The sequence below is a fragment of the Microtus pennsylvanicus genome, chromosome 13 (assembly GCF_037038515.1).
Source record: "Microtus pennsylvanicus isolate mMicPen1 chromosome 13, mMicPen1.hap1, whole genome shotgun sequence".
Classification (NCBI taxonomy): Eukaryota; Metazoa; Chordata; class Mammalia; order Rodentia; family Cricetidae; genus Microtus; species Microtus pennsylvanicus.
This window is the reverse complement of record NC_134591.1, coordinates 79724470-79751156: the sequence shown is the minus strand read 5'-3', so window position 1 is coordinate 79751156 and position 26687 is coordinate 79724470. Positions and strand designations below refer to the sequence as shown.

Below are 26687 nucleotides of genomic sequence, written 5' to 3'. Positions count from 1 at the left end.
GAAGGCAGTCCTAGGAGGGCAGTCCTAAGGAGGTATCTTATGCTCTCCACATCCTCCTCTATTATTGGCTCTACACTGGGATCCTGACTTGAACCTTCTGAGGCACCCAATATCCCATCCACAAAATATAGTGTCTGTCTTCCAGATAAAGCACCTGCTGCATTGACTGCCAACTTCAGTTCATTTCCGCCTGCCCGGGTTTCCCTGCAGGACTCTCCCGTGTGGGCTCACCTGGTTCTTGATAATACAGTGTGGAATGGAAATGGAACCAATCAGCAGACAATTCACAGCTTTCAGCTCTTCTGGAGGCAGAGGGGTGATGATGTGGTACATCCGCTGCTCCATGTCAATGCCTCTGCAGATGCCTGTAGACACAGAGCAGCATCAGTCTCACAGCTCAAGCACCAGGAAGCAAAGCTTGATCCTGACATTAAGAGCTTTATGTGGGGCTGAAGAGACAGCTCAGCAGGAAAGAACACCTGTTGCTCTTGCGAAGGACCCAGAATCCATCAAGTGGCTCACAATTCCACTCTATGGGATCTGACGCCCCCTTCTGGCCTCTGAGAGCACCAGGCCGGTGGTGCAGACAGATGCACATGGAATAAATTAAGGCGTTTTAATTTCTAGCACTTGGCTTTCAGAATACAAAGAGCAATTGAAGGTTACTGAGATCGCTCAGCAGGCTCAAGGGTGGTTGCTACTCTTCCACAGGACCCAAGTTCAGTTCCCAGCACCAACTTAAAGGCAGCTGTACCTCCAGCTCCAGGAACCCAGCACCCAACATCTCTGGTCTCCAGGGACATCTGCACTCATGTGCACATACCCACATAATCTACATACCTATGTCTCCTGGAGTGAGAGACCATGCCCAGCTAAAATAAAATAAATTTTAAGAGAGTACAAAGAATCTAAACATCCGTCTGTTGAGTTGTGAGGAACCAAAGAAGGCTAACAGAAGACCTTGGGTAGCTGCAGGCAGCGTGTCAATGCTGAGGCGTACACACAGAAAAGACATTCATCTCCCTAGCGAGAGGAGTTTCTCAATTCCGTGTACAGGCCAATACCAGTTGTGTACAGTGAAGAAGACAGTATTTACTCTCAACTCACCAAAGCCCAAACAGTCACATATGGGGGTCTGGGCAAGCAGGATGGGACCCCGAGTGTATCCTTTCATGTCCTCCAGGATCCTGCAAAGCCCAACCCAGTTGGCATTTATGGCGTACAGTATGTGGGCAGGGGCAACATCAGCATGAGTGATCCGGACAGCAACTGCATTGAAGGGGACCTAGAGAATAAACCACAAATGCTCATCTCTTCCTGACAGACTTCTATCTCAGGTCTACGTAGCTAGGTTGCCTCAAAGTAGAGATCCAACAGGCCACCACATAAAGCTTCACCTTATTTTATTTTGAGAAAAAGGGTTTCTCATCGAACCTAAAGCTTGCTGATTTGGCTAGACTGACTGGCCACCAAGTCCAGGGATCCTCTTGTCTATAGTCCCCCAGTGCTGGGATTACAGGGCTTGGGCCATCATACCCAGACAAAAATCTGGATTGTGAAAAGATAAATCAGGATGGCTTGGTTGATGGAAGTCCTGGCCCAAAATGCAGATCCCTAGCACAGCCAAAGATGGGGTGGCCAATGCTTATTCTCACAGCATATGGCAAGCAGAGGCAGGAGGGCGAGAAGGTCAAGGAGACTGGGTGACATAGTTCCCTCCTTCTCGTCCCTCTATCCATGTGATCTTCATTCCTGTCTCCCCTCAACTTGAAAACAAAGCCAAACCAGGAGACAAGAGCACAAGCATTAGCGTCAACTTGTAGGATTCCAGGGCATTTCTTTATAGACTGATGAACGGAAAGTTGTTCAGGCAGCAGCCTAGAAAGTCACAGATCTATGGCTATGTAAAGTGAGGATGGTAAGTCAAGAGATTCCACGAGCTAAGGCTGCAGCTGATCGGACGTCACAGTAGGTGTTGGCAGCAACCGGGAAAATGACAGTCTGGTTTGCCATTCCAGTCTCAGCTCAGCTTTTCTTCTGGGTCTTTGGAGTTTTTACCAGCTGTGTTTTGTTGAATAGGAATTTGCTTTCTTTTAAAAACAATCCCACTGCACTGGGTCGTGGTGGTGCACACCTTTTTTTTTTTTTTTTTTTTGGTTTTTCGAGACAGGGTTTCTCTGTGGTTTTGGAGCCCGTCCTGGAACTAGCTCTTGTAGACCAGGCTGGTCTCGAACTCACAGAGATCCGCCTGCCTCTGCCTCCCAAGTGCTGGGATTAAAGGCATGCGCCACCACCGCCCGGCTTTGGTGCACACCTTTGATCCCAGAACTTAGAAGGCAGAGACGAGATCTCTGAGTTTGAGGTTAGACTGGTCTACAGAATTCCAGGACAGCCGATACACAGAGAAACCCTGTCTTGAAAAACGAAAAAAACTCACATAATTCCCAGCTTGCTTGAGCCTCCTACTATGAATCAAGATGTGAGGCATCAGTTGCTCCTCCCACCAATGCCTTTGTCCCAACATCCTAGACCATAAGCCTCTGAAACACTAAGCCCAGTTTACACACACACACACACACACACACACACACACACACACACACACACACAGCCTTTCTTTTTTTTTTTTCAAGACAGGGTTTCTCTGTGGTTTTGGAGCCTGTCCTGGAACTCACTCTGTAGACCAGGCTGGCCTCGAACTCACAGAGATCCACTTGCCTCTGCCGCCAAAGTGCTGGGATTAAAGGTGTGCACCACCACTGCTGGCTAACCTCTTTTATAAGTTGCTTTGGGCTCTTTCCTGCTGTTCTTCTGAAGAGGTAGGATGGTCTTTACCTCTTCTACCTCTTCCTCTCTCCATTCCCTGTATCTCAATAAAACTCCCACATAAGCTCTAAAAAAAAAAAAAAGCTGTCTTGGTCATGGTGTTGTCAGAGCAAAATCACTGAGAGAGTGTGTGAGTGTGTGTGCACATACACGAAGGATGTGTGCGAGTGCACACGCCTATGAAGCCTGGGCTGAGCGTCAACACAGTCCTGTGCAATAATCCTTCTGTACACTGTAAAGATGTGTTGCTCTCATTGTTACAAGCCAGAAGCGGAAGAAACAACGTGGGAGGGTCACAGAGGAAGTGAACAGCCTCAGGGTAGCACATAGATTAAAAAACAAACAACGGGGTTAATTTAAGTTGTAAACCAGCTGGAGACAAGCCTAAGCTATTGGTGAGTATTTATAATTAATAGTGAGTCTCTGTGTTGGGACCCACAGCAAACGAACACGGCTGCACGGTCCCCACAGAGCTCTCCAGCATCCTGAGACGTCAGGCACCGCCACTGTGCAGGTGGAAAGTGCAAACTTGAGGTGGCACCAGGTCAGCTGACATCAAACCACAATCCACACCACACACTAAGCTTGCCAGCCAAGGACCAAACGTCAGCTCTCCATCTTCTCTCAGGTAACCCAGCCTCATCATTCCTTAGTTTTCCCATCTGAAAAATGGGGATAATATCAGAACCTAATCACAGGGCTGTTTTGAGAATTAGGGAAGCAATATGCAGGAGGAGGCAGAGCAGCCAGGACACCAGAGCCTCAAGCACCTTATCAGTAAAGAGACCATTTCTCCCGCCAATTCTGATTACCTGATAGGGCGTCAGGCTGTGCAAAGGACCAAGCTGCCCTGGCACAGGAGGCATCAGCTGGCTAAGGTAGCCCAACACCGCCAGATCTCGAAAAATTTTATTGTATTTGGCCCTGAAAAGTAGAGCACAACAAGGTAAATAGAGAATATACCATGCCCACTTGGGAGCAGAAGGGAACAGCATCTCAATCATTAGGTAGCACACTAGACCTTGCTCTTTCAAGATATCCCTACCCTAGGGCTGGAGATGTGGTTGTTACTGCCAGCACGTACCCTGGTCTAATGGCCAATAAGACACTCCCCCCCGCCCCTGTCCCCCTCCAGGTCTCCACCCACAACTCTCTCTTGACACAGTCCTCCAGGAAACCCAAAGACTCTTCAGCACCGAGCCTCTGGCCACCGGCATGGGAAGCTCCATCTCCATGCTCCTAACAGGAATCATTCTCCTTTTAAATGTACATCAGTGGTACCCCTGAAAAGTCTTGAGAAGTCTTAAGAGGATTCTCTTTTTGTTTACAGGGCTTCACAGTAGACTGGCCTTGAACTCATGATGCCCCACTCGGCCTCTGAGGTGCCAGAATGACAGACAAGAGTCACCATGACCCGCTCTCTAAACAAATGAGCATGCCATGCCCGGCCCACTATAGGAAGCTTCATTCTCCCCCCCCCCCGCTTTTTTTTTAATGGTTTTTCGAGACAGGGTTTCTCTGTGGCTTTGGAGCTGGTCTACTAACTCTTGTAGACCAGGCTGGTCTCAAACTCACAGAGATCCGCCTGCCTCTGCCTCTTGAATGCCGGGATTAAAGATGTGCACCACCACTGCCCAGCTAAGCTTCATTCTTTACCCAAGTGACACTTTACTTACCTATTTTTCTCATTTTTACTACACGGAAATTCTGAGTAAACAAGCATCAGCTTATGTCCAGGGAAGACCGGAACTGGACCGGAGTCTTTCTCTTCTTCAGTAAAATCCAAACTGTCTCCAAATTCTTCAATTTCAAACCCTCGACGTTTCCTGATCTTGCTTTTTGTATACAGGCCGTCTGTGAGCTCTACATACTCTGAGGTCAGAGAGGGCATTGTAGGACCCCGGGGAGAATACAACTGAATGACGTAGTTGGGAGACAACAGCCGGACCAGGTCAACAAGCAGCAGCAGTCCATCATCTGTGATGGAAGAGAGAGCAGAGCACGGCGTAGTAAGCACCAAAGGCATGGGTCTGGTGTGGTAAAGGCATGGGTCTGGTGTGGTAAAGGCGTGGGTCTGGTGTGGTAAAGGCGTGGGTCTGGTGTGGTAAAGGCGTGGGTCTGGTGTGGTAAAGGCGTGGGTCTGGTGTGGTAAAGGCGTGGGTCTGGTGTGGTAAAGGCGTGGGTCTGGTGTGGTAAAGGCGTGGGTCTGGTGTGGTAAAGGCGTGGGTCTGGTGTGGTAAAGGCGTGGGTCTGGTGTGGTAAAGGCGTGGGTCTGGTGTGGTAAAGGCGTGGGTCTGGTGTGGTGCGGCACGCGGGAGGCAGAGGCAGGCAGATCTCTGTGAGCTCGCGGTCTAACAGAGCGAGTTCCAGGACAGCCAGGATTGTTACATAGGGAAACTTTGCCTCTGAAAAAAACAAAACCAAAAACACACAAAAAGAAAATCAAGAAAGACATGGCCAGGCAGCGTGTGCACACCTGAGAAGATCTGACACCCATTTCTGGCTTCCAAGGGCACTGTGCACAATGTCTGGACAAAACAGTCAAGCAAAAATCAGTCAATTGATTAAAAAATAATCAACAACCCAAAAGACCAGAAACCAGAGCTCTGGCTTACTTGGTGGACTATTCATTCCCTCAGCACCACATAAAACAAACAGTGATGCCTATAATCCTGATTGGGGAAGAGGTGGTATGTTGACAAGTTCAAGGCTGCCCTCCGTTACATAGGGGGAACGGCCTACGCTGACCCTCATTTGAACACCACAGCACACATGTATGGAAACAGCACAGGGCACCTGTACAGCACTCATGGTAGCTGCTTACACTGCATCACATGTATACGGGCTTACCTTTCACCCAGCCCATCGTGTTGATGATAAGTGGGGACTCTCTCTTGTAGTCTCTGAACACATACTTCACTATCTCAATATAATTCTCATAGTCATTTTGACAAGTCATCTTTCCATAATACACCATCCTCTGTGGCTTCCTCGGGTGGGTGTAAGGTGGTCCTAGAAAACAAAAGCCGGAGTCAGGAATCAAGCACTTTTCTAACACACAGAAGGCTCCAGCAGTGGTTCTCAACCTCCCTAACGCTGAAACCCTGTAATACAGTTCATGTTGTGATGATCCACAACCATAACATTCTTTTTGTTGATATTTCATAACCAACTTTACTACTGTTATGAATAGTAATGTAAATACCTGGTATGTGACCCCTGTGGGAGTCATGTCCTACAGGTTGAGACCTGCTGCTACAGAGGTTCTATCTACAACACTACCAAGCAAACATAACCAAGCCACGGCCACACAACAGTGGGCAGGATTTTGTGGCACTGCCAACCCTGACAAAGATTTTAGGAAAGCTCAAACCACCAAGAAGAGCATCAAATTATGTTTTTAGAAGTCAACTTAAGCTGGGCGATGGTGGTGCACGCCGTTAATCCCAGCACTTGGGAGGCATAGGCAAGCGGATCTCTGTGAGTTCAAGACCAACCTGGTCTACAAGAGCTAGTTCCAGGACAGGCTCCAAAACCACAGAGAAACCCTGTCATACAAATACACTCCCAATTTCATGTATGTAAGTAAACTCTGATCATGTTCTGACATGACTGCATTTATTCCAGGTATCTGGGATACAACTATGAACCCCCACCTTCTAGGGCTTATAAAACTCAGCGAAAATTCAATTAATAACCTTTAATAATCCTCTGCTAAGTGGTGGTACATACTTTCGAGACAGAGTTTCTCTCTCTAACAGTCTTGGGTGTCCTGGAACTCACTGAGATCCACTTGCTTCTGCCTCCCAAGTGCTGGGAGCAAAGGCATACACCATCACTATCTGGCTGTGGAACACATGTTTAATACCAGAATTTGGGAGGCTAAGCATCTGAACCTGAGTTCCAGGTCAGCAAGTTCCAGGCTAGCCAGAGCTACACAGTAAAAGCCCAATCTCCCCAAGGTTTGGAGAGACAGCTCAGTGGCAAGCTACACAGTAAAAGCCCAATCTCCCCAAGGTTTAGAGAGACAGCTCAGTGGCAAGACCATGTACTACTCTGGCAAAGGACCTGAGTTTGATGTCAAGAAGTTGACAATCCACTCTCACTCCAGCTTCAGTGGACACTCACACCCTCTTCTGACCTCTAAGGAGACTAGCACTCATGTGCATACACGCCCCTCCCCCAGACATAATTAAAAATAAATCTTAGAGGGGGGGAGTCTTAAACTGGTTGGCGGTACTGCATGCCTTTAATCCCAGTATTACTCAGGAAGCACAGGCAGATCTCTGTGAATCCGAGGTCAGCCTGGACTACAGGGCAAGTTCTAGGACAGCAAAGCTACATAGAGAAAGCCTATCATGTAAAGCCAAATAAATAATCAAATAAGTAAGTAAATAAATAAGTAATAAAGGCTGATGACAGCTCATCAGATAAAGGTGCTTCCGTTGAGCTGATGGCCAGTGTAGTTCGCCTAAACCTACATGGGAAGAAGGAACTGTTGTGGAATATTTGTACAATGTGTGAAAATGCGTTGCTGTAATTGACCAATAGCCAGGCAGAAAGCATAGGAGGAACTTCCTGCAGAGAAGGAGGAAGTCAGAAGGATGGGTCTGGTTTGCAGGAGACATTAAGACAAGAACAAGTCAGACACACAGAGTGGGAGATAGGTAAAAGGCATGTGGTAGAACAAAGATTAATAATACGTGTTAATTAGTTATAAGAGCTAGTGGGACAAGCCTGAACTCATGGCCAAGCTTTCACAATTAGTAAGGTATCTCCAAGTCAGTATCTGGGAGCTGGCAGGACAGAAAAAACTCGTTACAAAGAAGTGACTCCTACAAGTTGCCACTGGATTTCTGTATGTATGTGTATGCGCGTCAAGACACTTGAACCCAACTCCTATTCAAAATAAGTGAGTGTAAAATAAATGTAAAAACAAAACATGCGCATGGTGGCACACTCCTTTAACCCCAGCACTTGAGAGGCAGATGGATCTCTATGAGTTCCAAGACAGCCAGGACTACACAGACCAAAAAACCTTGCTTCAAAAACAAAACAAGATAAAGGCAGTAGTGGCGCACGCCTTTAATCCCAGCACTTAGAAGGCAAAGGCAGGCAGATCTCTGAATTCGAGGCCAGCCTGGTCTATAGCGTGAGTCCAGGCCAGCCAAGTCTACACAGAGAAATTCCATCTTGAAATATCAAAACAAAATAATACAAACAAACAAATAAAAACCAAAAGAAACTCCAGGGACTTAAATAGGCATTCTTTTGAGATTTACAAGTGGCCAACAGCACTGGAAATATAAACACTCAAGAGGAGGACACTCAGTATTTATGGTCACAGAAGCACAAAACACACACTTGCTTGGGGATCTGTAATCAAAATAGGCAACACGGCCAAGAAGATCAAAGAGACAGCACAGCCACTGTGAAAGTCTGGTAATTTCTCAAAAAGGTCAACAGGAGACTATCACATCACCTAGGAACCGCACATCTAGGCACACAAATGAACCTGAATGCAGGGTCTCGATGGTGTACTCGCCCCCTGTTCTCATGGCAGCACTGTTCACAGCAGCAGAAACCCAGAACTCCCACAGTGGGAAGAGGAGGGCTCAAGTGGGAAAGGTGCGGGGCCACACAAGCCTGCTGACCAAACTTCAGTCCCCAGAACCCATGAGCAGATGAATTTGGGGATACACATCTGCCATCGCAGCACTGAGGGAGAAGGGAGGCAGCGAGACGAGAGCCACTTAAGAGCCTGCAGACCAGCTAGTCTGGTATATGCAGTGAAGCAGCAAAGAAATAAGGGACCCAAATTCACCCCAACAAGGTGGAAGGAGAAAACTAATTCTCCAAAGCTACTCTCTCATCTCCACACACACACTGTAGGGCACGCAAAAGCTGGGTGGATAAAAACACAGGATGCAAATATGTAATGGAATCATCTCAGACATACAAAGAAAACTAAGCTGATTTTATTTTCTCTCTCTCTGTGTATGATTTATGCAAGCTGGTTTTCATCTCTCTGCCCTCCAGCTTGCCACAGCAGTGCTGGGGTCACAGGCCTATCCACGAAACCAGATCCACCTTATTACATGTCCCAGGCCATTAGGTTTGTGTGGCTGGGTCTTCTACCCATCAAGCCATGGCCTTAGTCTGAGATTAAGTTTGACACATTCCATAAACTAGAAGCTGGTAAACAAGCCAGATGCAGTAACTGACTCATTCACCTACAAGACTAACTAGGTCCATTCCCAGGGACAGAACTGGGCTAGAGAACAGTTAGGAGCTGAGAGGTGGAAGTGGTCTGTAAGGAGAAGCACTTCACTAGGAGATAACAAAGAAAATCTGGATGTAGCAATGGGAAGCACATTATAAACAGATTTATACGCCCAGGGGTGGCTAAGATGAGCACACTGCTTCTGCGTGCTTTCTAATTCTAAAATGCACTCTGAAACAGGAAGAGGACAGTACGCAGTCCCCGTGACTGCAGAGAACAAACCTGTGCACGGCTCAACAGGACCGGGCCAGGGCTCAGGTCGCCTAACATGTTATTAGTGTGAAATGTCTTTGCAATTTACACAAAACAGGGGCTGGAGAGATGGCTCAGAGTTAAGAGCACTGGCTGCTCTTTCAGAGGACTCAGGTTCAATTCTCAGCACCCACATAGCTCACAACTGTCTGTAACTCCAGGTCCAGAGGACCCGACACCCTCACACAGACATACATGCAGATAAAACACCAATGACTTAAAATAAAATATTTACAAATTTACATAAAGCATTTCCTAAAATAAGCACACTCAAGTTTGCTGTGAAAGCTTCCCTATGCACAGAATTTTGTGAATGTGATTCCTCTTAAACCTCGTAAGCCCAAGACATGTAACACACGCAATACTTACCCAGCAGCGGTTCTGTAATGTTAAGTAAAGCAATGCAGCCAGGAGGCGTGAACTCCGTCTGCCCGGGATCACATTCCAGGTAGTCAACCCCAGGGAGGCTGGAAACCGGCAAAGAGAAAGACCAGTCTCAAGCAGCTGTCCTCTGTGGCAGTGACTTTGTGCCGCATGGACATCGTCACCCCGAGCAGCCTTGTAGCTGTCACGCACCAGAGGCTAAGGGCAAGGCCCCATCCTACTCACAACAGGCAAGGTTATTGCAAAGATGTAACAGCTCAGTTCTGGGCTTAGAGATGACATCTGGACCCGTTTAGATCATGTCCAAGCACCCCTTCTTCTACAGGTCAGAGTCAGTATGTGAGCATCATCACCACATGAAGAGTGCCACTGCCCAGTCCACAGCATTCAGAGCCAAACACAATCCCACCCCCAGTGTCTCCACCAAGTTGGGTATGGTGGCTTACACTTGTAATCATAGCACTAGGGAGACTGAGGCGGGAGAATCACCAAGAATCCAAGGCCAGACTGGTCCAGACAGTAAGACTGTGCCTCAAAGGATCACACAAAAACCAAGTCTCTGTATTTGAATCTCACTTCATGCCCAGATGACCGAATGAAAACACAAGCGTGCTTACCTGTTCAGTAACTGGTTAATCAGTATTCTACTGAACGTGGACTTTCCCGCGTCACAGGCGCCACACAACAGGATGACAGGGCAGCCATCTACTTTTGCAGGTAAAACAAACAGTGAGCCCCAGTGCCAGCCAGTCCTCAGGACTGTAGCTGCGCAGCGCCAGAGGCTCTGGGAAACACGAGACTCATGGAAGGGGATGCTCACCACAGGACACACTGACGAGCTCCTCCAGGGCACAATGGGCACTGTCACTCAAGAAGATGCCTGCCCTCTTCCGCTGTCTTCTGAGGCCAATCGTTCTCAAAGTTATAAACTCAGCGTTAACCCGCACAGGATAATGCTGAAATACAACAATTCATTCAAACCCTAAAGAAAGTTTCCTTAAAAATATACATTGGCTTGTTTCTAAACTAATAAGCAACATGTAGTTGTTTCTGCTTTTTGAGACAGGGTCTCTCTCTGTAGCTTTGGAGCCTGTCATGAAAGTTGCTCTGTAGACCAGGCTGGCCTCAAAGTCACAGACATCTACCTGTCCTTGCCTTCCGAGTGCTGGGATTAAAGGTGTGCACCACTACCGCTGAGCATCAACATATAGTTGTGAGTTACAAAACAAAACAAAAATTGGTTCCTTTCTCTCAGTACACTAAAGCACAGCCCATCAGCCTGGGCTGCCTACTCTCTCTGAAGCACATGTCTCTGCACAGCGCATACCCACTCTCAGGCTGCTGCTGCCTCTGGAGAAAAGAAAGAGATTAAAATGTAGGGAAAGTTCAACAGAGGCCACCGCGGGAGGACAGGCTGGCTGATCTGAAATAAAGTCAAGGCCATCTATGAAACACAAAACAGGACACAGCACATGCAAATGGAGCTGAAGAGGCAAAGGCGGCTGTGCTCAGTCTCTTCTGGGGTCCTCAGGAAGCATAAGGGCCCTACAAAGGGCTCGTGCTAGCTGCCGTGGGGAGGTTCCGAAGAAAAGCATCCACCATACATAAGAGGAGAAGAAAAGAAACTACCCACAATGCATCCTCAGGCAGTCAGCAATCACAGAGGGCATTCCTGACTCAGGTGCCTCCCGAGAGTTATAGAGTTCTTTCTGTGAGGGATAAAAACAGAGGCCCAGAGCCGGGCGGTGGTGGCGCACGCCTTTAATCCCAGCACTTGGGAGGCAGAGGCAGGCGGATCTCTGTGAGTTCGAGACCAGCCTGGTCTACAAGAGCTAGTTCCAGGACAGGCTCCAAAACCACAGAGAAACCCTGTCTCGAAAAACCAAAAAAAAAAAAAAAAAAAAACAGAGGCCCAGAGTTGAAGAGATGGTTTAGTGGCTAAGAGTAATTACTGTTCTCGCAGAAGACCAGAGTTTGGTCCCTAGCACTCATGTCAGACAGCTCATAGTCACCTGTTAACTTCACCTCTGGGAAATTGGAAGCCACCTTCTGGCCTACTAAAAATAAGGGGCAGCCGGGCGGTGGTGGCGCACGCCTTTAATCCCAGCACTCGGGAGGCAGAGGCAGGTGGATCTCTGTGAGTTTGAGACCAGCCTGGTCTACAAGAGCTAGTTCCAGGACAGGCTCCAAAACCACAGAGAAACCCTGTCTCGAAAAACCAAAAAAAAAAAAAAAAAAAAAAATAAGGGGCATACACAGACATATAAACAAGTACAGAGCCAGGTGGTGGTGGCAGACGTCTTAATCAATCAATCAATCAATCCCGACAATTGGGCGGCAGAGGCAGGCAGATCTCTGTGAGTTCGAGGCCAACCTGGTCTACAAAAACTAGTTCCAGGACAGGCTCCAAAGCTACAGAGAAATCCTGTCTTGAAAAACCAAACCAAAACAAATCTCTTCAGAATGCACTCACGTGAGGGCTAAGGAGATGGCTCAGTGGATAAAACTCTAGTTTTTAGGACCAGAGTTCAAATCCCCAGCACTCATGCAAAAACTAGGGTGGTGTGAGGGTGGCCTGTAATTCCAGTACTTGGGAGACAGAGAATGGAGAACCCTGGGAAAAGCTGATTAGCTAGACTAGCTGCAACTGGTGGGCCCCAGGTTCAGCAAGAAACCTTGTACAAGGAGTAAGTGGAGAGCAATTGAGAAAGACATTCCACATCACGTTCTGACCCCACGTGCGTGTGTATGTACACTGACACACAGGCAACCCCCCCACATAAACAAGCCTTTAATCCCAGTACACAGGAGGCAGAGGCAGAACTCAAACTCTGAGTTCAAAGTCAGCCTGATCTACAGAGGAAGTTCCAAGACAGCCAGGACTCTTACACAGAGAAACTCTGCCTTGAAAAACAAAATAAATAAATAATAAAAGTAACCACAGTAGCCACCACAGTAGCATCTGTCTGCAATCCCAGAACTCCACAGGCAAGAGGAATACAAGGTTGAGGCCATCTGGGCTACATAGTAACACCGGGTCTCAAAAAAAAAAAATTTAAAAAAATAAAAAAGGGTGGGGGTGAGGTTTGGAGAGATGCCCGAGGTTAAGAGGACTAGGGGCTCTTTCTGAAGGCAGATGTTCTGTTCCAATCACCCATGCTGCCTGGTTTACAACCTCCTGTAACTTCGGCTCCAGCGCTCTAACTTCATACATCTGGTCTCCAAGAAACTTGGCACACATGTGCGTATACCCACATAATTAAATACTGAAACAATAATCACAAAAGCACATCCATGCCCCAACCACCTTCATCTCCCTTTGCGTAGCACGTCAGGAATGTCTTGGTTCCCTCTCCCAGTGGTAAGGAACTATGAAAGAACTCTTTGCTTACTCTTGTCCCTCACCTATTTGTCTTCTGGTGATTATACAATAAAATGCCCAGCCAGGAGGGGTGGTGCCATAGCATTTATTTGGTTTGTTTTGAGACAGGGTCTCTGTAGTCCAAGCTGTCCAACATAGACCAGGCTACCCACGAACTCGTAAGAGAGCCTCCTTAATGAGTTCGAGGCCAGCCTGATCTACAGAGCAAGATCCAGAACAGCCAAGGCTTACACAGAAATGAGACAAATAAAACAAACCCAAATTGGAATGGTTGGTACCCATTGTGATGTTGGCATTAATATGAGATATTGGGGACGGACAGGGAAGGTTATGGCTTAATAACCTGTGTGTGTCGATGTTAAGTCGACAAGGGGAGAGTTGCGCTAGTCAGTGTTTATGTCACCTCGACGAGAGCTAGAGTCATTTTAGAGAGAAAGCCTCACCAGGGATTGGTGGTGCAGCCTTTAAATCCAGCACTCGGGAGGCAGAGGCAAGCAGATCTCTGAGGCCAGTCTAGTCAATAGAGCAAGTTCCAGGACAGCTAGGGCTACACAGAGAAACTCTGTCTCAAAAAACAAAAAAGCAAAAAAAAGAATACTGCCAGGCAGCCGGGCGATGGTGGCGCACGCCTTTAATCCCAGCACTCAGGAGGCAGAGGCACAGAGGCAGGCAGATCTCTGTGAGTCTACAGAGCTAGTTCCAGGACAGGCTCCAAAGCCACAGAAAAACCCTGTCTCGAAAAAAAACAAAACAAAAACAAAAAAAGAATACTTGCTGTTTTTGCAAAGGACGGGAATTTGATTCTCAGCACCTCCTCAGGTACCAGGCATACATGTGGCGCATAAGCATACATGTAGGCAAAACACACACAAAAATAAACCAAATAATAATAATAAAATAAACAAAACAAAAAACTGCTTGTAAGTGCTGGGGAAATAGTTCAGCCAATAATCTTAAGGCCCTGGGCATGAACCCAGGCATGGAGCGCTTGTGGGTGTGGGTGTGTACGATCTTATCACCTGGGACTAGGACGCTGAGGCTGTGGCAGACATCCAGCCTCCTTGGTAAGCTTCAGGCCAATCAGAGACTATTTCAAAAGACAGACAAAACCTCAAGGTGCCCTCTGGCTTCTGCTTGCACCTGCACTTGCACGCCTTAGAATGCTCGTTCCTCCCAAGGCCACAGGGCCTTATAAGCAAACACATTCATCATGGACTCAAGGGCAGTCCAGCTGAGCTTCCCCTCCACAGCGCTGTCACTCCAGCGCTCCTGCATTCCCACCGGCTGTGATCAAGCAGGGTGGTTCACAATGCCCTCTCAACAATGATGACCTCTCACTACAGAGCCCTGGAGCCACTGCGTTCCTTCAGCTTCCTTCTCCCCACCTCCTGACTACATCGGGAGGCTGTCCCTCAGCAGTGTACTAAAACCATCTGTAGACTTTCTTAGACCACCTTAGACTGGCAAGCCCTCCATCCCTGGTCATTCCTTGGCTCCTCTGTGACTTCCTTATTTTAACCTCCTCTCGAGTGACATGGCCCAGACCTTATACCCTCTCCCCTCTCAAACTCCGTCAATGTGCCCATGCTGTCTGTCTGTCTCTCTCTCACCGAATCTGTGTTCTTGGATACCCTCTCTTTTGCAGGCTCTCAACAGAAGATGGCCCTACCATCTCCTCCAAACTACAGACTCACATACTCTAGCGCCTACCTGACATCTCCAACTTGATATCTTTTTTCTTCTTCTTTTGGAGACAAGGTGCCATGTAGCTCAGAGTGGCCTCCACATCACTATCTAGCTGGAGATGAACTTGAATTCCTTATCCGCCTGATTACACCTCCCGAGTGCTGGGATTACAGGCTTGTCCTACCATAGCTGATAAAAAGGTGGCTTCTGCTGGGCAATGAAACTGAAGAAGAGGAGGAGAAATGTTCATGATGAGCTTTCTATAGGTGCCTGTGTAAATGCACGCCACACCGCGTAAGTGGGGGCCAGTGGACAAAGCCCAGGCGTGCTCTCTCCTCCTACACTAGCACCTGGGATGGAACCCACATTCTCGGGCTTGTTCAGCAAGTGCCTTTACCCATGATACACCTTTCTATAGAGACTATCTCCTAACTGTTGACACCCCGAAGTGCTACCCCTAACACACGACAGAGGATGATCATTCTGAAAGTGCTCCTAACAATTCAGCTGACGGCTCTGGTGCAAGGGACCAGCAGCTCTAAGTGAGTACAGGCCTTACCTCCTGCCGGAAGACGTAAGAAGCACACTTATAGGAGCTCATGAAGTCCACGGCAGGGGACTTCAGCTGTTCCAGCAGCACGACGGAGGCCAGGGGAGTGAAATAGTGTATCACCCAGTGTCTGTCATCTGCAAAGAGAGGAGCAGGCCACCTCAGAATTAGTAACAATTTAGATCCCAAGGGCTGTTATCTCAACTACAGGCTTGTGAAGTAGAGGTGACTTTTTTATGTCTGGGTGGAGGCAGCACAACCTGAGTCTGCTGCCTACTAGCTTCATGGTCTTGGAAAACTTTTGGTGTAAAACAGCGGAAATCACAGTACTTTAATACTTAGAGTACAGTTACCCAGTTTCATGTGCGGCTTGAGCAGAGCCCGTATCTCTTTTCTGACCTCCTTTTCGCTTTTCTCGGGTTCTGGGTACAGCATCGCCCTGATGCTCAGGAAAGAATGGGTGTAGGCAGAAAACACATCTTGGGCGGGCTGGCCTTGTTTGATGATATGGCCAAAGATTTGCAACTGGCCATAGATGCAAGTCACACGGCATATCCCACTAAAAATAAAGTCCTAGCAGGGAAAGAAGAAAAAAACCATTATGGACATTATAGATACTGCTACCAAAGACAGAAAAACTCTAAAATCTTAACTTGCTATTCACTTATCAAAATGATCTTTATCCCCTTGAGAAAGGGCCTCATGATGTAGCCAAGGCTGTTCTAGAACTGACTGCGTAGTTCTTCGACTCATGGAGATCTAACCCTCCCTACACTCAGAGTGGCTGGTGTGAAAACTCACGTCCAAGTGTCAAAGTAGACAGCACTGGGGCTGCAAAGGTGGCTCACTGGTTAGAGCACTGGCGGCTCTACCGGAGCACCCATGTTTGGTTCCCAGCACCCTCGTGGTGGCTCACAAGCTCCTCTAACTTCAGTTTCAGAGGATCCTCTGCAGGCACTGCACGCACATGATGTACGGAAATGCAGGACAAACACTCAAGACATAAAACCAAAACAAGGCTGCACTGTACTAAGTGACCAAATTCTGTCAGGTTTTAACTTAACCCTAAACATCATACCCCCGTTGCAGCTCCCAATAGGCTCACAAACTCTACCAACCCGCGCTTACAAAGGCGCACAGCATACCCGTCTCCAATTCCCGAGGCTTCACTCCTTCCGGGCATAAGAAGGGCAATCTTTAACCAGGGTCAGACCGCCTGAGTTTAACTCTTGGCTCTGCCGAGCTACTGTCTAACTCCGGCTGCAAGGGACCTACCCTGTTTTTCGGCCCATAAACACGAGAAAGAGGTGCCAACCGTCACTCCCGTGAGAGCTGGGAGTGCTAACTGATTTGGGACACCCGGAAAGCTGGCAGCTGAGTGCCCAAAAAGTCCGACACATTAGTTTGCTAGTACAGCGCAGCCAGCGGGCCTGCAGATCCCTGAGCAGTAGGATGAAGATGGACTTGCATGCGACCTGCATCCGGAGGAACACGGCCTGGTCACCAGAAGCTCCCCCGCGGGCGACTCACCTCCTCGGCGGGCAGCACCAACAACACTCGGCCGGAGCCTAGGTTCCGCACGGCTTGGGTGACGTTCGTCGGCAGAGGTGGGAAGTTGTGCGCGCGCTGTGGGCGTGGCGAGGACTGCGGGCGTGGCGTGGGCTGGCGGCGCGGCGTGGGCTGGCGGCGCGGCGTGGGCTGGCGGCGGGGCGAGGATAGGTTGCTCGGGGTGGACCCGGTGCCCGGCGTGGACCCGGTGCCCGGCGTGGACCCGCTGCGGCTCCGGACCTTGCATTTTTCCGCCACGTGCGTGCCCGCGGTGACACCTAGCTTCCAGTCGCCGCCCAAAGCCTGGGCCCGTAGCAGCCGCCGTCGCAGGCGCCGCAGCTCGCCCCGGGTCAGGACCCCAAACCGGCGACGGCCCCGACGGCTGAGGAGGAGGTGGGACCGGGCCTTGCGAGCCCGCTGCCAAGAGGAGCGGCTCGGAGCCCGCCTGAGCAGCACCTCGGAGTCCGCCATGCTTGGTCCGGAACGCCTCCGGCCCGGACGATCTCGCGAGATCGCGTCGCCCCGCTCCCCAGCGTCAGGCGTGCAGAGCTGCGGGCGCCCTCTCCCGGCCGGCCTGTGCAGCACATGAGGAACTCCAGCCCTCCGTGCCTAGGCTCGGGCGGCCATCCCATCCAGGGCCCCATTAACATTATGCAAAACCCCACCCTGGCTGGCTGAAGAGTGGGAGTCGAAGCGCCTAGATTTAACCACAAGGCCACCTCTCAGGAAATCCACCTGGGATTTCTTTTTCTTCCTGCAGAAAAAAATAAATAAAAACAGGGTTGGCATTTTAAAACAAATTCGGTCCATTTGTATAATGTATAATGCTGGGTTTGCATACATTTGACTTTTGGCCGATGGGAGCAATCCTGGAGGACAAGGTTAAACCATGATGATTAAAACATTTTGAAAGTCTGAATACTAGGGCCAGCAGGTGAGCACTCGGAGCCTAGTCTCGGGTTTACTAAATGAGGTTTACTGACTCCTGTAACTCCTGTAACTCTCAGGAGACTCTAACAGCCAGCAGTACTATCTGTCAGTTACTTCCGTGAGACAGAGGTAGGAAGGTGGCATCAGCCCAGGAGTTCAAAGCCAGCCTGGACAAGAGAGCAAGAGACTGCCTCAAAAATAAAAACAAACAAAAAGAAAAAAAAAAGACGTCAGTTCCCTGAGAGCAACCCTGACCTTCAGTGCCCGAGTGTCCTCCCGGAAAACCATCAGGGCTCCCTTCCCTAGCCAGGTGAAGCCAAAAGCACCCAAGCAAGGACAGAAACCACAACCGTCCAGAGGAGGGGTCTCAGGGGGGCCACCTTGTTTGCATGCATGCCCTGACCCTGCCCAGTTCCTGAGAGAGACCACAGCCCGGAAGACCAGCCGTCTTTCTACAACGGGACTCGTCCCACCCCTTCCAGGGGCACGAAGCTATGAAGCGTCCGGGCAGTTGTCACTCATTGTATTTAAGAAGCCAGCCTTGTCCGAGGTGTGCTCAGCCATGCTGGGCGAAGGGGCATCTGGCCAGCATGTTTTTCTGGGCAGCTTACCTGCTCAGCCTGCAGCTCCACATTGCTTATTGCTGGGCTTTCAGCTGCTACAAGACAGAGTCCTCGCCGAGCTTCAGCCTCCCAGGAGATTACCTCCTCGCAGGCCTGTTCGGTCTCCATGCAGACTATCTGCAGGTGAGAAACCAACCCCAGGTGACACGTTGTGACAGGTGAGTGAAGGGGCCGCCAGAGCTGTCACTTGGTTCAATCGGTTTGGAGCTTGTCTAGAGTACACGAGGCTCTGGGTTTAATCTCCAGTGCCACATGGGATGGCTTGTGCACATTCTACCTACAATCCCTGGTACTGGAAGGATTAGAAGTTCAAGCTAACCGTCTTTGTGCAGTTACATTGTGAGTTCAAAGCCAGCCTAGGCTAGAAACCCTGTCCGAGAGGGAAGGAGAAAGAGAGGGGCTCACAGTGGAACACAGAGGCTCCTCCGCTCACCTCTGGCCCGTACTTCCCTTCTGATCTGTAAGGACTGAAGTCTGGCTGATAGCTGAACAGCCCATCCGTTTCTACTTTAGGATACTACTCATTTATTTTATCACAATGTGTTATTTGTACTGTGATATGTTCTTTCATTTTTGCTGTTAGAGCGTGTTATAACTCTAAGTCCCCCTGGCTTTTCTGAAGCTGGCACTTGGGATTCCCCACGGGTATCTTCTTAAAGATGGCTGCTCTTAGTCTGTGCAAGTCCCCTGTTGGGAAGTCTAGAGTGTTCTCACTACAGGCCGACAGGTTGTGAGATACTCTACACACAGGAACTACCAGACTGTTGGCCAGGAAGCAAGTAAGGTTCTGGAAGCCCTGGCCTGTGAGGACTAGGCCAAAGAGCTCCCAACAGGAGGCTGGGAAGGAGAAACTTGGACTTGGAAGACAGGATTGAGGACACAAGAAAACTGGCTTTATAAAACTGAAGGACTCTCTGTCCACGCGGGGGACAGGAGTGACAGAAGCAGGGAGCGGGCATCTTCCAGAAGGCAGAGGCTTGGAGAGTGGTGTGCAGCAGGGTTGCGTGTCATGTCTTCAGCGTCATGCTCTGTGGAGAACAGTGGCCAGAGCAGAGAAAACTCAGCCTAGGTTGAACCCTGTAAGGCAGGTGTGAGGTAATTTTACATTTTGTTTGTCCAAGAGATGGTGTCTAGAGTTGTTGGCTCAAATATCAGTCTAGATGTTGCTGGAAAAGTCTGTTTGTGATGTGATTAAGATTTAAATTGATAGACTGAATAAAACAGGCTGTCCATCAACAGTAAGTGGGTCTCACACAATCCCTTTAAGGCCTCAGAGAGAAGAGAGACTCTGAGTAAAGAGACTCGGCCCTCAGATTCAGGACTACTGTCCCCACCTGCCCTCGGTTCAGCTGACTGTCTAGCCTACTGGTGAGCTCTACAGCTCTGAACTGAGTAACTTGTACAGTCATGTAAGCCAGTTCCTTAATGTGGACCTCCCTGTGTGTACGCTTGTCTGTGCTGGTGTGTGTGTGTGTGTGTGTGTGCATATGTGTTAACCCTGTTTCTTTAGGGTAGGGCTTCTTAAGTTTTTGCATTCATGCCAATTTTTACCTGGAAAATGTTTTTAAAGATTGATTTTTTTATTATTTATTTGTTTATTGGTTTTTTGAGCCTTGGCTGTCTTGGAACTCACTCTGTAGACCAGGCTGGCCTCAAACTCAGAGAACCACCTGCCTCTGCCTTCCAAGTGCTGGGATTAAAAGCATGTACCACCACCATCTGACTATTTTTTAATGTATGTTGGTATTTTGCTTACAAATACGTCTGGGTACCACATGTATGCCTGGTGCCCACAGAGGCCAAAAGAGGTCATCAGAGCCCCTGCACTGGGGTTACAGATGGTTGTGAGCTGCCATGTGGGTGCTGGGAACTGAGCGTCCCAAACCTGTGTGAGAGCAGTCACTTCTCTTAACTGTGAACCATCTCCCCAGCCCCTCCTGAAATTTTTAACATGACTTTAGTATAGGTATATATTTGAGCATGGTGGCTCATGCCTTTAATCCCAGCACTTGGGAGACAGAGGCAGGTGGATCTCTGTGAGTTCAAGGCCAGCCTGGTCAGCTAAAGTTACAGAGAAACCCTGTCTCAAAAAACAAACAATCTCAGCTGAATATATGGCATGTCTGGACACAGATTTTTTTTTCCTTTCAATTTGATACGTTGAGTGTTGAGAACACTACTTCAGATATATAGTATAAGTAGCAAAAGTATGCTTAGGGCCATTTCTGAAGTTATTGGAAATTCTATCCAAACACTAAGCCAAAAGTCATTGAACAGTTTATTAGACCCTTGAGTCAGCCGCTCAGACAGGTACTTAGGTGAGCAAGCATTCCTGGATAATCAGCCGAAAAAGATGCCGCTCTGATACTTGTGTGCTACAGAATGCCGTGGCCACGGAGGAAAGGTCTTTGCTTTCCTTTATTAAACCATCGCATTCCGATGAGAGCAGAAAACTTTGTACATACAAGAAAGACCCTGCACTGAGCAGTGTGTGATATCTCACTTCTGAGAAGCTGAGTGGGGGTGTTCAGGCTGGCATTGACCCTGGGATGCAGGAGATGGTGGTAGTGGCGGTGGGGGCGGGCCTTCAACCTTCTCAGTCCTCCCTGGGCTTTCCCTGCAGGCCTGACAGCTTCAATGGCCACGGCTACCACCTCTTTCAGGCCATGCGGTTCGGCATCGAGGAGATAAACAACTCCACAGTCTTGCTTCCTAACGTCTCCCTGGGGTATGAGCTGTATGATGTGTGTTCAGAGTCAGCCAATGTGTACGCCTTACTGAGGGTGCTCGCCCAGCAGGAGACTGACCACATAGCACTGCAGAGAGACCTTCACAACTATTCCTCCAAGGTGGTAGCACTTATCGGGCCTGACAACACTGACCACGCCGTCACTGCTGCTGCCCTGCTGGGCCCCTTTCTGATGCCCCTGGTAAGCCAAGCCCTGGGGATCCCAATCTACGAGTCTAGGGTGGAGGGCCATGGGAGCTACGGCCTCCCTGAGGCTAGCCTGCCCAGGCCCTGGATCTCTGGGCAGTCCTCTCTAGTCAAGCCGCAGGCATTCTGTTGCCCTGGCTACTGCCCAATCTTCCTGCCTGTCTGTCCCCGAGCTGCTTCCAGCCTTCCTGCCTCAGCCATCATGGGGAAACCCTGACCTTTTGATTTTTGTTTGGTTGGTTTGACACAGGGTCTCACTATGTAAGCACCGGCTGCCCTGGAACTCACTCTGTAGACCAGGCTGGCCTTGAGCTCACAGAGATCCCCCTGCCTCTGCTTCTGAGTGCTGAGATTAAAGGTGTGGGCCACCACAGCCAACTCCCTGTCCTTTTGAAAGAGTAGCTACCCAGCTGCTCACTCTCTGCCTTCTCTTCATCCAAAGACTCCACTGCCTTTGCTATCCCAAAAGCCTTTCCCACCCAGATACTGCATCACTCGCTGGCCACCTTTCTTCCTTGCTGTTCAGTGGTGGTCCTGGGCTGCCCCGTGCCTGGCCGCTGCTGTCCTCAGCTGTCTGTCCAAGTAGCTCTTCTGTCTAGAGGGATCCCTCTTCCCTGTCCTCATGTGCCTGGTTCTTCCTGCCCCTTGCCGCTGCCGCTGGCTGACCTTCCTAGAGCTATCTGAGGGTCTAGCTTGTTTCACCTGTCCATTTGTGCCTCAGTCTCGGATTCTATCCGCACTTGGTCTAGCTGTAGGAATACCTTCTACAGTTCCAAACTCAAAGAGCACTTTTCAGTTCCTACCTTACTTGGCTTCTTTGTGGCCTGTCTGACCTGGGCTGTACGGCACTATCCTTGACATTTATATCCCTACCCTCTTTACTTTCAGCTCCTCTCTCTGGAGAGTCCTTTTGCCTCCTGCCTCTGAGGCAGCTGGTATTTCCCTGGTCTCCTCTTTCCTCCTGTTCCAGGCCATGGAGACCATGCATCCTGACTTTGGTGCATGCCTTCCTCACCCAGCTTCCCCCCCCAGAGGCTCTGTGAGGAACTCACTCTCCATTGCAGCCTCACGGTGGCCTACACGACCCACCTAGCTTTTTCCTAACAGTTTTCAGACCGTCACCATTAAAGTCTAGTTTCCCTTCAGAACCTATCTGTCATCTTTTTCTTTTGTCTTTTTGAGACGGGGTCTTCTGTAGCCCAGGTTGGCCCTGTTCTGGTGTTAGAGTCTAGGATAGCCTTAAACTCTTGATCCTCCACCTCCTAACTGCTGGGGTTACCAGCCACACTTGGTTAAATCTTTCGCCTTTTACAGAGCACCACTGTCTTTCACATAGATGATCCCATCAGCCCCTGCTCTAGTCTTGAGCCTTTCCAGCCTTTTCACTTCAGTTAGAGATATACTCCTCAAACTTGAGTCTGAACATGTCATTTCTCAGGGGGACCTTGGTAGGTCTCCACAGTGTACAGGACAGAAGTGACCCCTTCAGCTTGAGAGTTCAGGTCTCCTACTTTGTCCCACTGATGCCAAGGAAGCATGGTTTGTTGCATGTTTAAATGACATAGCCCTTTCACTTGATCTATAAGCAGATTCCCATACCTCCTGGAACTCTCCAGAGGAGCCTGTCCTCTTGGTTTGGGTGGGGGCTATGAGGAGGTTGATGTTGCTGGCATCACTGAATGGAACCCCTCCCCCAGATCAGCTACGAGGCCAGCAGTGTGATGCTCAGCTCAAAGCGCCAGTACCCGTCCTTTCTTCGCACGATCCCCAGCGACAAGCATCAGGTGAAGGTCATGGTGCTGCTGCTGCAGAGCTTTGGGTGGGTCTGGATCTCACTCATCGGCAGCTATGGTGATTATGGGCAGCTGGGCGTGCGGGCGCTGGAGGAACTGGCCACCCCACAGGGCATCTGCATTGCCTTCAAAGATATCGTGCCCTCTTCTGCCCAGGTGGGTGACCCGAGAATGCAGCAGATGATGCAGCAGCTAGCTCAAGCCAGGACCACTGTGGTCGTGGTTTTCTCTAGCCGGCACCTGGCTGGAGTGTTCTTCAGGTCAGTGGTGCTGGCCAACCTGACTGGCAAGGTGTGGATTGCCTCAGAAGACTGGGCCATCTCTACGTACATCACCAGTGTGCCTGGGATCCAGGGCATTGGGACAGTGCTGGGTGTGGCCATCCAGCAGAGACTTGTCCCTGGCTTGAAGGAGTTTGAAGAGGCTTACATCAGGGCAGTAAAGGGTGACCCCAGGTCTTGTCCAAAGGGATCCCGGTGCAGCACTAACCAGCTGTGCCAAGAGTGCCATGCCTTCACGACACATAACATGCCCATGCTTGGAGCCTTCTCCATGAGTGCTGCCTACAATGTGTACCAGGCTGTGTATGCTGTGGCCCATGGTCTCCACCAGCTCCTGGGATGTACCTCGGAGACCTGTTCCAGGGGTCCAGTCTACCCCTGGCAGGTAAGAGATTCCAGCCAGGGTGTCTGCATCCAGGCGACCGACCATTCAGCCCTGGCAGTGTGGGTACGTGGACTATCTGGGGAGACAGTGAATCTCTGTTCACTGTGAGGAGAGTCTCTGTTCTCTTAGATCAGTTCTCCTCTCTGAGCCTTGTCTTCTCCCACCCACCGTGCCCCAGAGATATCAAAGGCCAACAATGTCTGCAAAAGAGTCCTTTATTAGAGGTCTCTCAGGAGGCTGGGCAGGGACCAAGGGGATTCCTAGAAGTGGGAACAGATTGCTGAGGAAGGAACCAGGCCTTATGGGTGGGTTGGAACCACTCAGGACAAGCACAAGAGAGCTCCTGCCTGCTTCCTGGGTTGCCTGAATTTGTGTGTTCTATAGTAGCTTGGCTTCATGACGTCTGTCTGTCCCAGCTCCTGCAGCAGATCCGCAAGGTGAATTTCCTTCTACATAAGCACACGGTGGCATTCGATGACATCGGGGATCCTCTAGATGACTACGACATCATCGCCTGGGACTGGAATGGGCCTGAATGGACCTTCGAGGTCATTGGCTCTGCCACATTGTCTCCAGTTCAACTAGACATAAATAAGACAAAAATCCGGTGGCATGGGAAGAGCAATCAGGTAACAGGGACATGGTCAGTCACCAGGTGACAGCTTTGTTACCAGGAGCGGGGGTGGGGGGGTGGTACCTACCCAGAACAGGAAGGAGATGCCAGATGTCAGGCCACCTGAGTTCTGCTCAGACCTGCCAGGAACAGACGCTCCCAGAACTCTGCTCTGCACCTGAACCTGGAGGGCAGAGGTGCGGAGATCTCGTTTCTGTGCTGCGTGTGAGCTGCCCCTGGACTGCAGCTCCTGTATTTGACTGCAAACCACTGTGGCTTCTTACAGGTTCCTGCGTCTGTGTGCACCAGAGACTGCCTCGAAGGGCATCACAGAGTGGTTGTGGGCTCCCACCATTGTTGCTTTGAGTGCATGCCCTGTGAGGCTGGGACCTTCCTCAACAAAAGTGGTGAGTGAGCGGGTGAGGGGTCCAGCACACAAGGGCCCCAGAACCTGCCAGGCTGAGTTCTGATTGTTCACCTGGGACACCACCTGGAAATGTCAGGTCTCCGTGTGTCCTCTGTCAGCTTGCACAGATGAATTTGGTCCTAGAAGCAACCTCTTTATCCTTCGTGCTGTTCTGTTTCTATGAAGCCCCTTCCTTGTGCCAGGGAGTCAGCACCTGAATGGTTGGGTTAACGGTAGACACAGGCTCGTCCGTGGCAGAAGGAAGTCAGTGTGCTCCATTCAGTGACTCACGGTGGAGGGCAGAGAGCACAGTAGGGAGCTATGGACTCAGCTTAGAGCTTAGACAACAGGGGGACACATTCTTTCCTTTCACTATCTCTGTGGTGACGGGAGAGTCAGGTACCTCAGAGTAGATGCTCAGCAGGTGGATCTGGTTGGCGGAAATGCCGAAGGGAGAGGCAAAGATATCTTTAAAGCTCTTCGTTCAGACCAAATCATAAAGTTCTCCATGTTTGCAACCCCCCTCCCCCTTTGAGATCCTGAGCCATATAAAGTACGGACCTTTTGAGGATGTGCTTAGCCTGAGGCTGTTCTATAGGCTCCCTTCTCCTGTGGCTCCAAAACCTGCCTGCCAAGATGCAGCTCTCGCAAGGACCTGGACCCTTCCTTCCCACACCTCCCCTTCCTTCTGCTCACCTGACTCTCAGGAACCTTGCTCTTTCTTTCAGATCTCCAGATCTGCCAGCCGTGTGGAAAAGAAGAGTGGGCACCTGTGGGAAGCACGGCTTGCTTCTCACGTACCGTGGAATTCTTGACTTGGCACGATCCTGTGTCTGTGGTGCTGCTCACAGCTAACACACTCCTGCTGCTGCTGGTGGTTGGGACCACCGGCCTGTTTGTAAGGCATCTTCATACGCCCGTTGTGAGGTCAGCCGGAGGCAGGATGTGCTTCTTCATGCTGGGTGCCCTGGCTGCAGGGAGTTGCAGCCTCTATGGCTTCTTTGGGGAGCCCACGGTGCCCACATGCTTACTGTGTCGGCCCCTCTTTTCTCTTGGTTTTGCGGTCTTCCTCTCCTGCCTGACAATCCGCTCCTTCCAACTGGTCATCATCTTCAAGTTTTCCACCAAGGTCCCCATGTTCTACCACACTTGGGCCCAAAACCATGGTGCCAGTCTATTCGTCGCTGTCAGCTCCACGGTCCACTTGCTCATCTGTCTCATGTGGCTTGCACTGTGGACCCCACTGCCCACCAGGGAATACCAGCGCTTCCCCCATCTGATAATTCTTGAGTGCACAGAGGTCAACTCTGTGGGCTTCCTGCTGGCGTTCACCCACAATATCCTTCTCTCCATCAGCACCTTTGCCTGCAGCTACCTGGGTAAGGAACTGCCAGAGAACTATAACGAAGCCAAATGTGTCACCTTCAGCTTGCTCCTCAACTTCATATCCTGGATCACCTTCTTCACCATGTCCAGTATTTACCAGGGCAGCTACTTGTCCGCGGCCTATGTGACGGCGGGGCTGACCACTCTGAGCGGCGGCTTCAGCGGTTACTTCCTCCCCAAGTGCTATGTGATTCTCTGCCGTCCAGACCTCAACAATACGGAACACTTTCAGGCCTCCATTCTAGACTACACGAGGCGCAGTGGCTCTACCTGATCCGCGGGGACTGTAGGGGCGGGGCAGACCGGAAGTCTCTCGTGTCTTGAGGGTGGCAGATCCAGTGGGGGCGGAGGGCCTGAGGTGTCTGGGAGAGCTCAGCCATGGCTTGCGATGTATAAGCACACAGAAGAATCTAGCCTAATAAAG

At 49.9% G+C, this 26687-nt stretch overlaps 2 protein-coding genes across 5 annotated transcripts in view; one reads left to right on the top strand and one right to left on the bottom strand.

The window, feature by feature from the left end:
* Nol9 (nucleolar protein 9) overlaps positions 1 to 17419 on the bottom strand; it is a 19547-nt gene extending 2128 nt beyond the window's left edge. Inside the window, exons 1-11 of one of the 2 annotated variants that reach the window (XM_075946698.1) lie at positions 16894 to 17419; positions 15717 to 15936; positions 15373 to 15500; positions 10566 to 10701; positions 10363 to 10453; positions 9731 to 9828; positions 5677 to 5838; positions 4503 to 4803; positions 3639 to 3750; positions 1108 to 1285; positions 232 to 365 (exon numbers count right to left, since the gene is read on the bottom strand). In XM_075946698.1, the coding sequence (XP_075802813.1) occupies positions 232 to 365; positions 1108 to 1285; positions 3639 to 3750; positions 4503 to 4803; positions 5677 to 5838; positions 9731 to 9828; positions 10363 to 10453; positions 10566 to 10701; positions 15373 to 15500; positions 15717 to 15936; positions 16894 to 17382 (2049 nt within the window). In that variant the 5' untranslated portion in view covers positions 17383 to 17419. The remainder of the gene's footprint in view (positions 1 to 231; positions 366 to 1107; positions 1286 to 3638; positions 3751 to 4502; positions 4804 to 5676; positions 5839 to 9730; positions 9829 to 10362; positions 10454 to 10565; positions 10702 to 15372; positions 15501 to 15716; positions 15937 to 16893) is intronic. The other variant, XM_075946699.1, reaches the window with a different exon arrangement.
* Tas1r1 (taste 1 receptor member 1) lies at positions 17401 to 26537 on the top strand. 3 transcript variants are annotated; one of them, XM_075946696.1, is made up of 6 exons: positions 17401 to 18622; positions 21088 to 21394; positions 23097 to 23348; positions 24275 to 24487; positions 24758 to 24878; positions 25606 to 26537. In XM_075946696.1, exons 1-6 carry the CDS (start codon positions 18336 to 18338, stop codon positions 26535 to 26537), a joined length of 2112 nt encoding a protein of 703 aa, XP_075802811.1. In that variant the 5' UTR covers positions 17401 to 18335. The 3 variants fall into 3 exon arrangements, with proteins under 3 accessions (XP_075802811.1, XP_075802810.1, XP_075802812.1); XM_075946695.1 differs by having other exon boundaries at positions 23097 to 23858; XM_075946697.1 differs by lacking the exon at positions 23097 to 23348.
* The last annotated feature ends 150 nt before the right edge of the window (positions 26538 to 26687 follow it).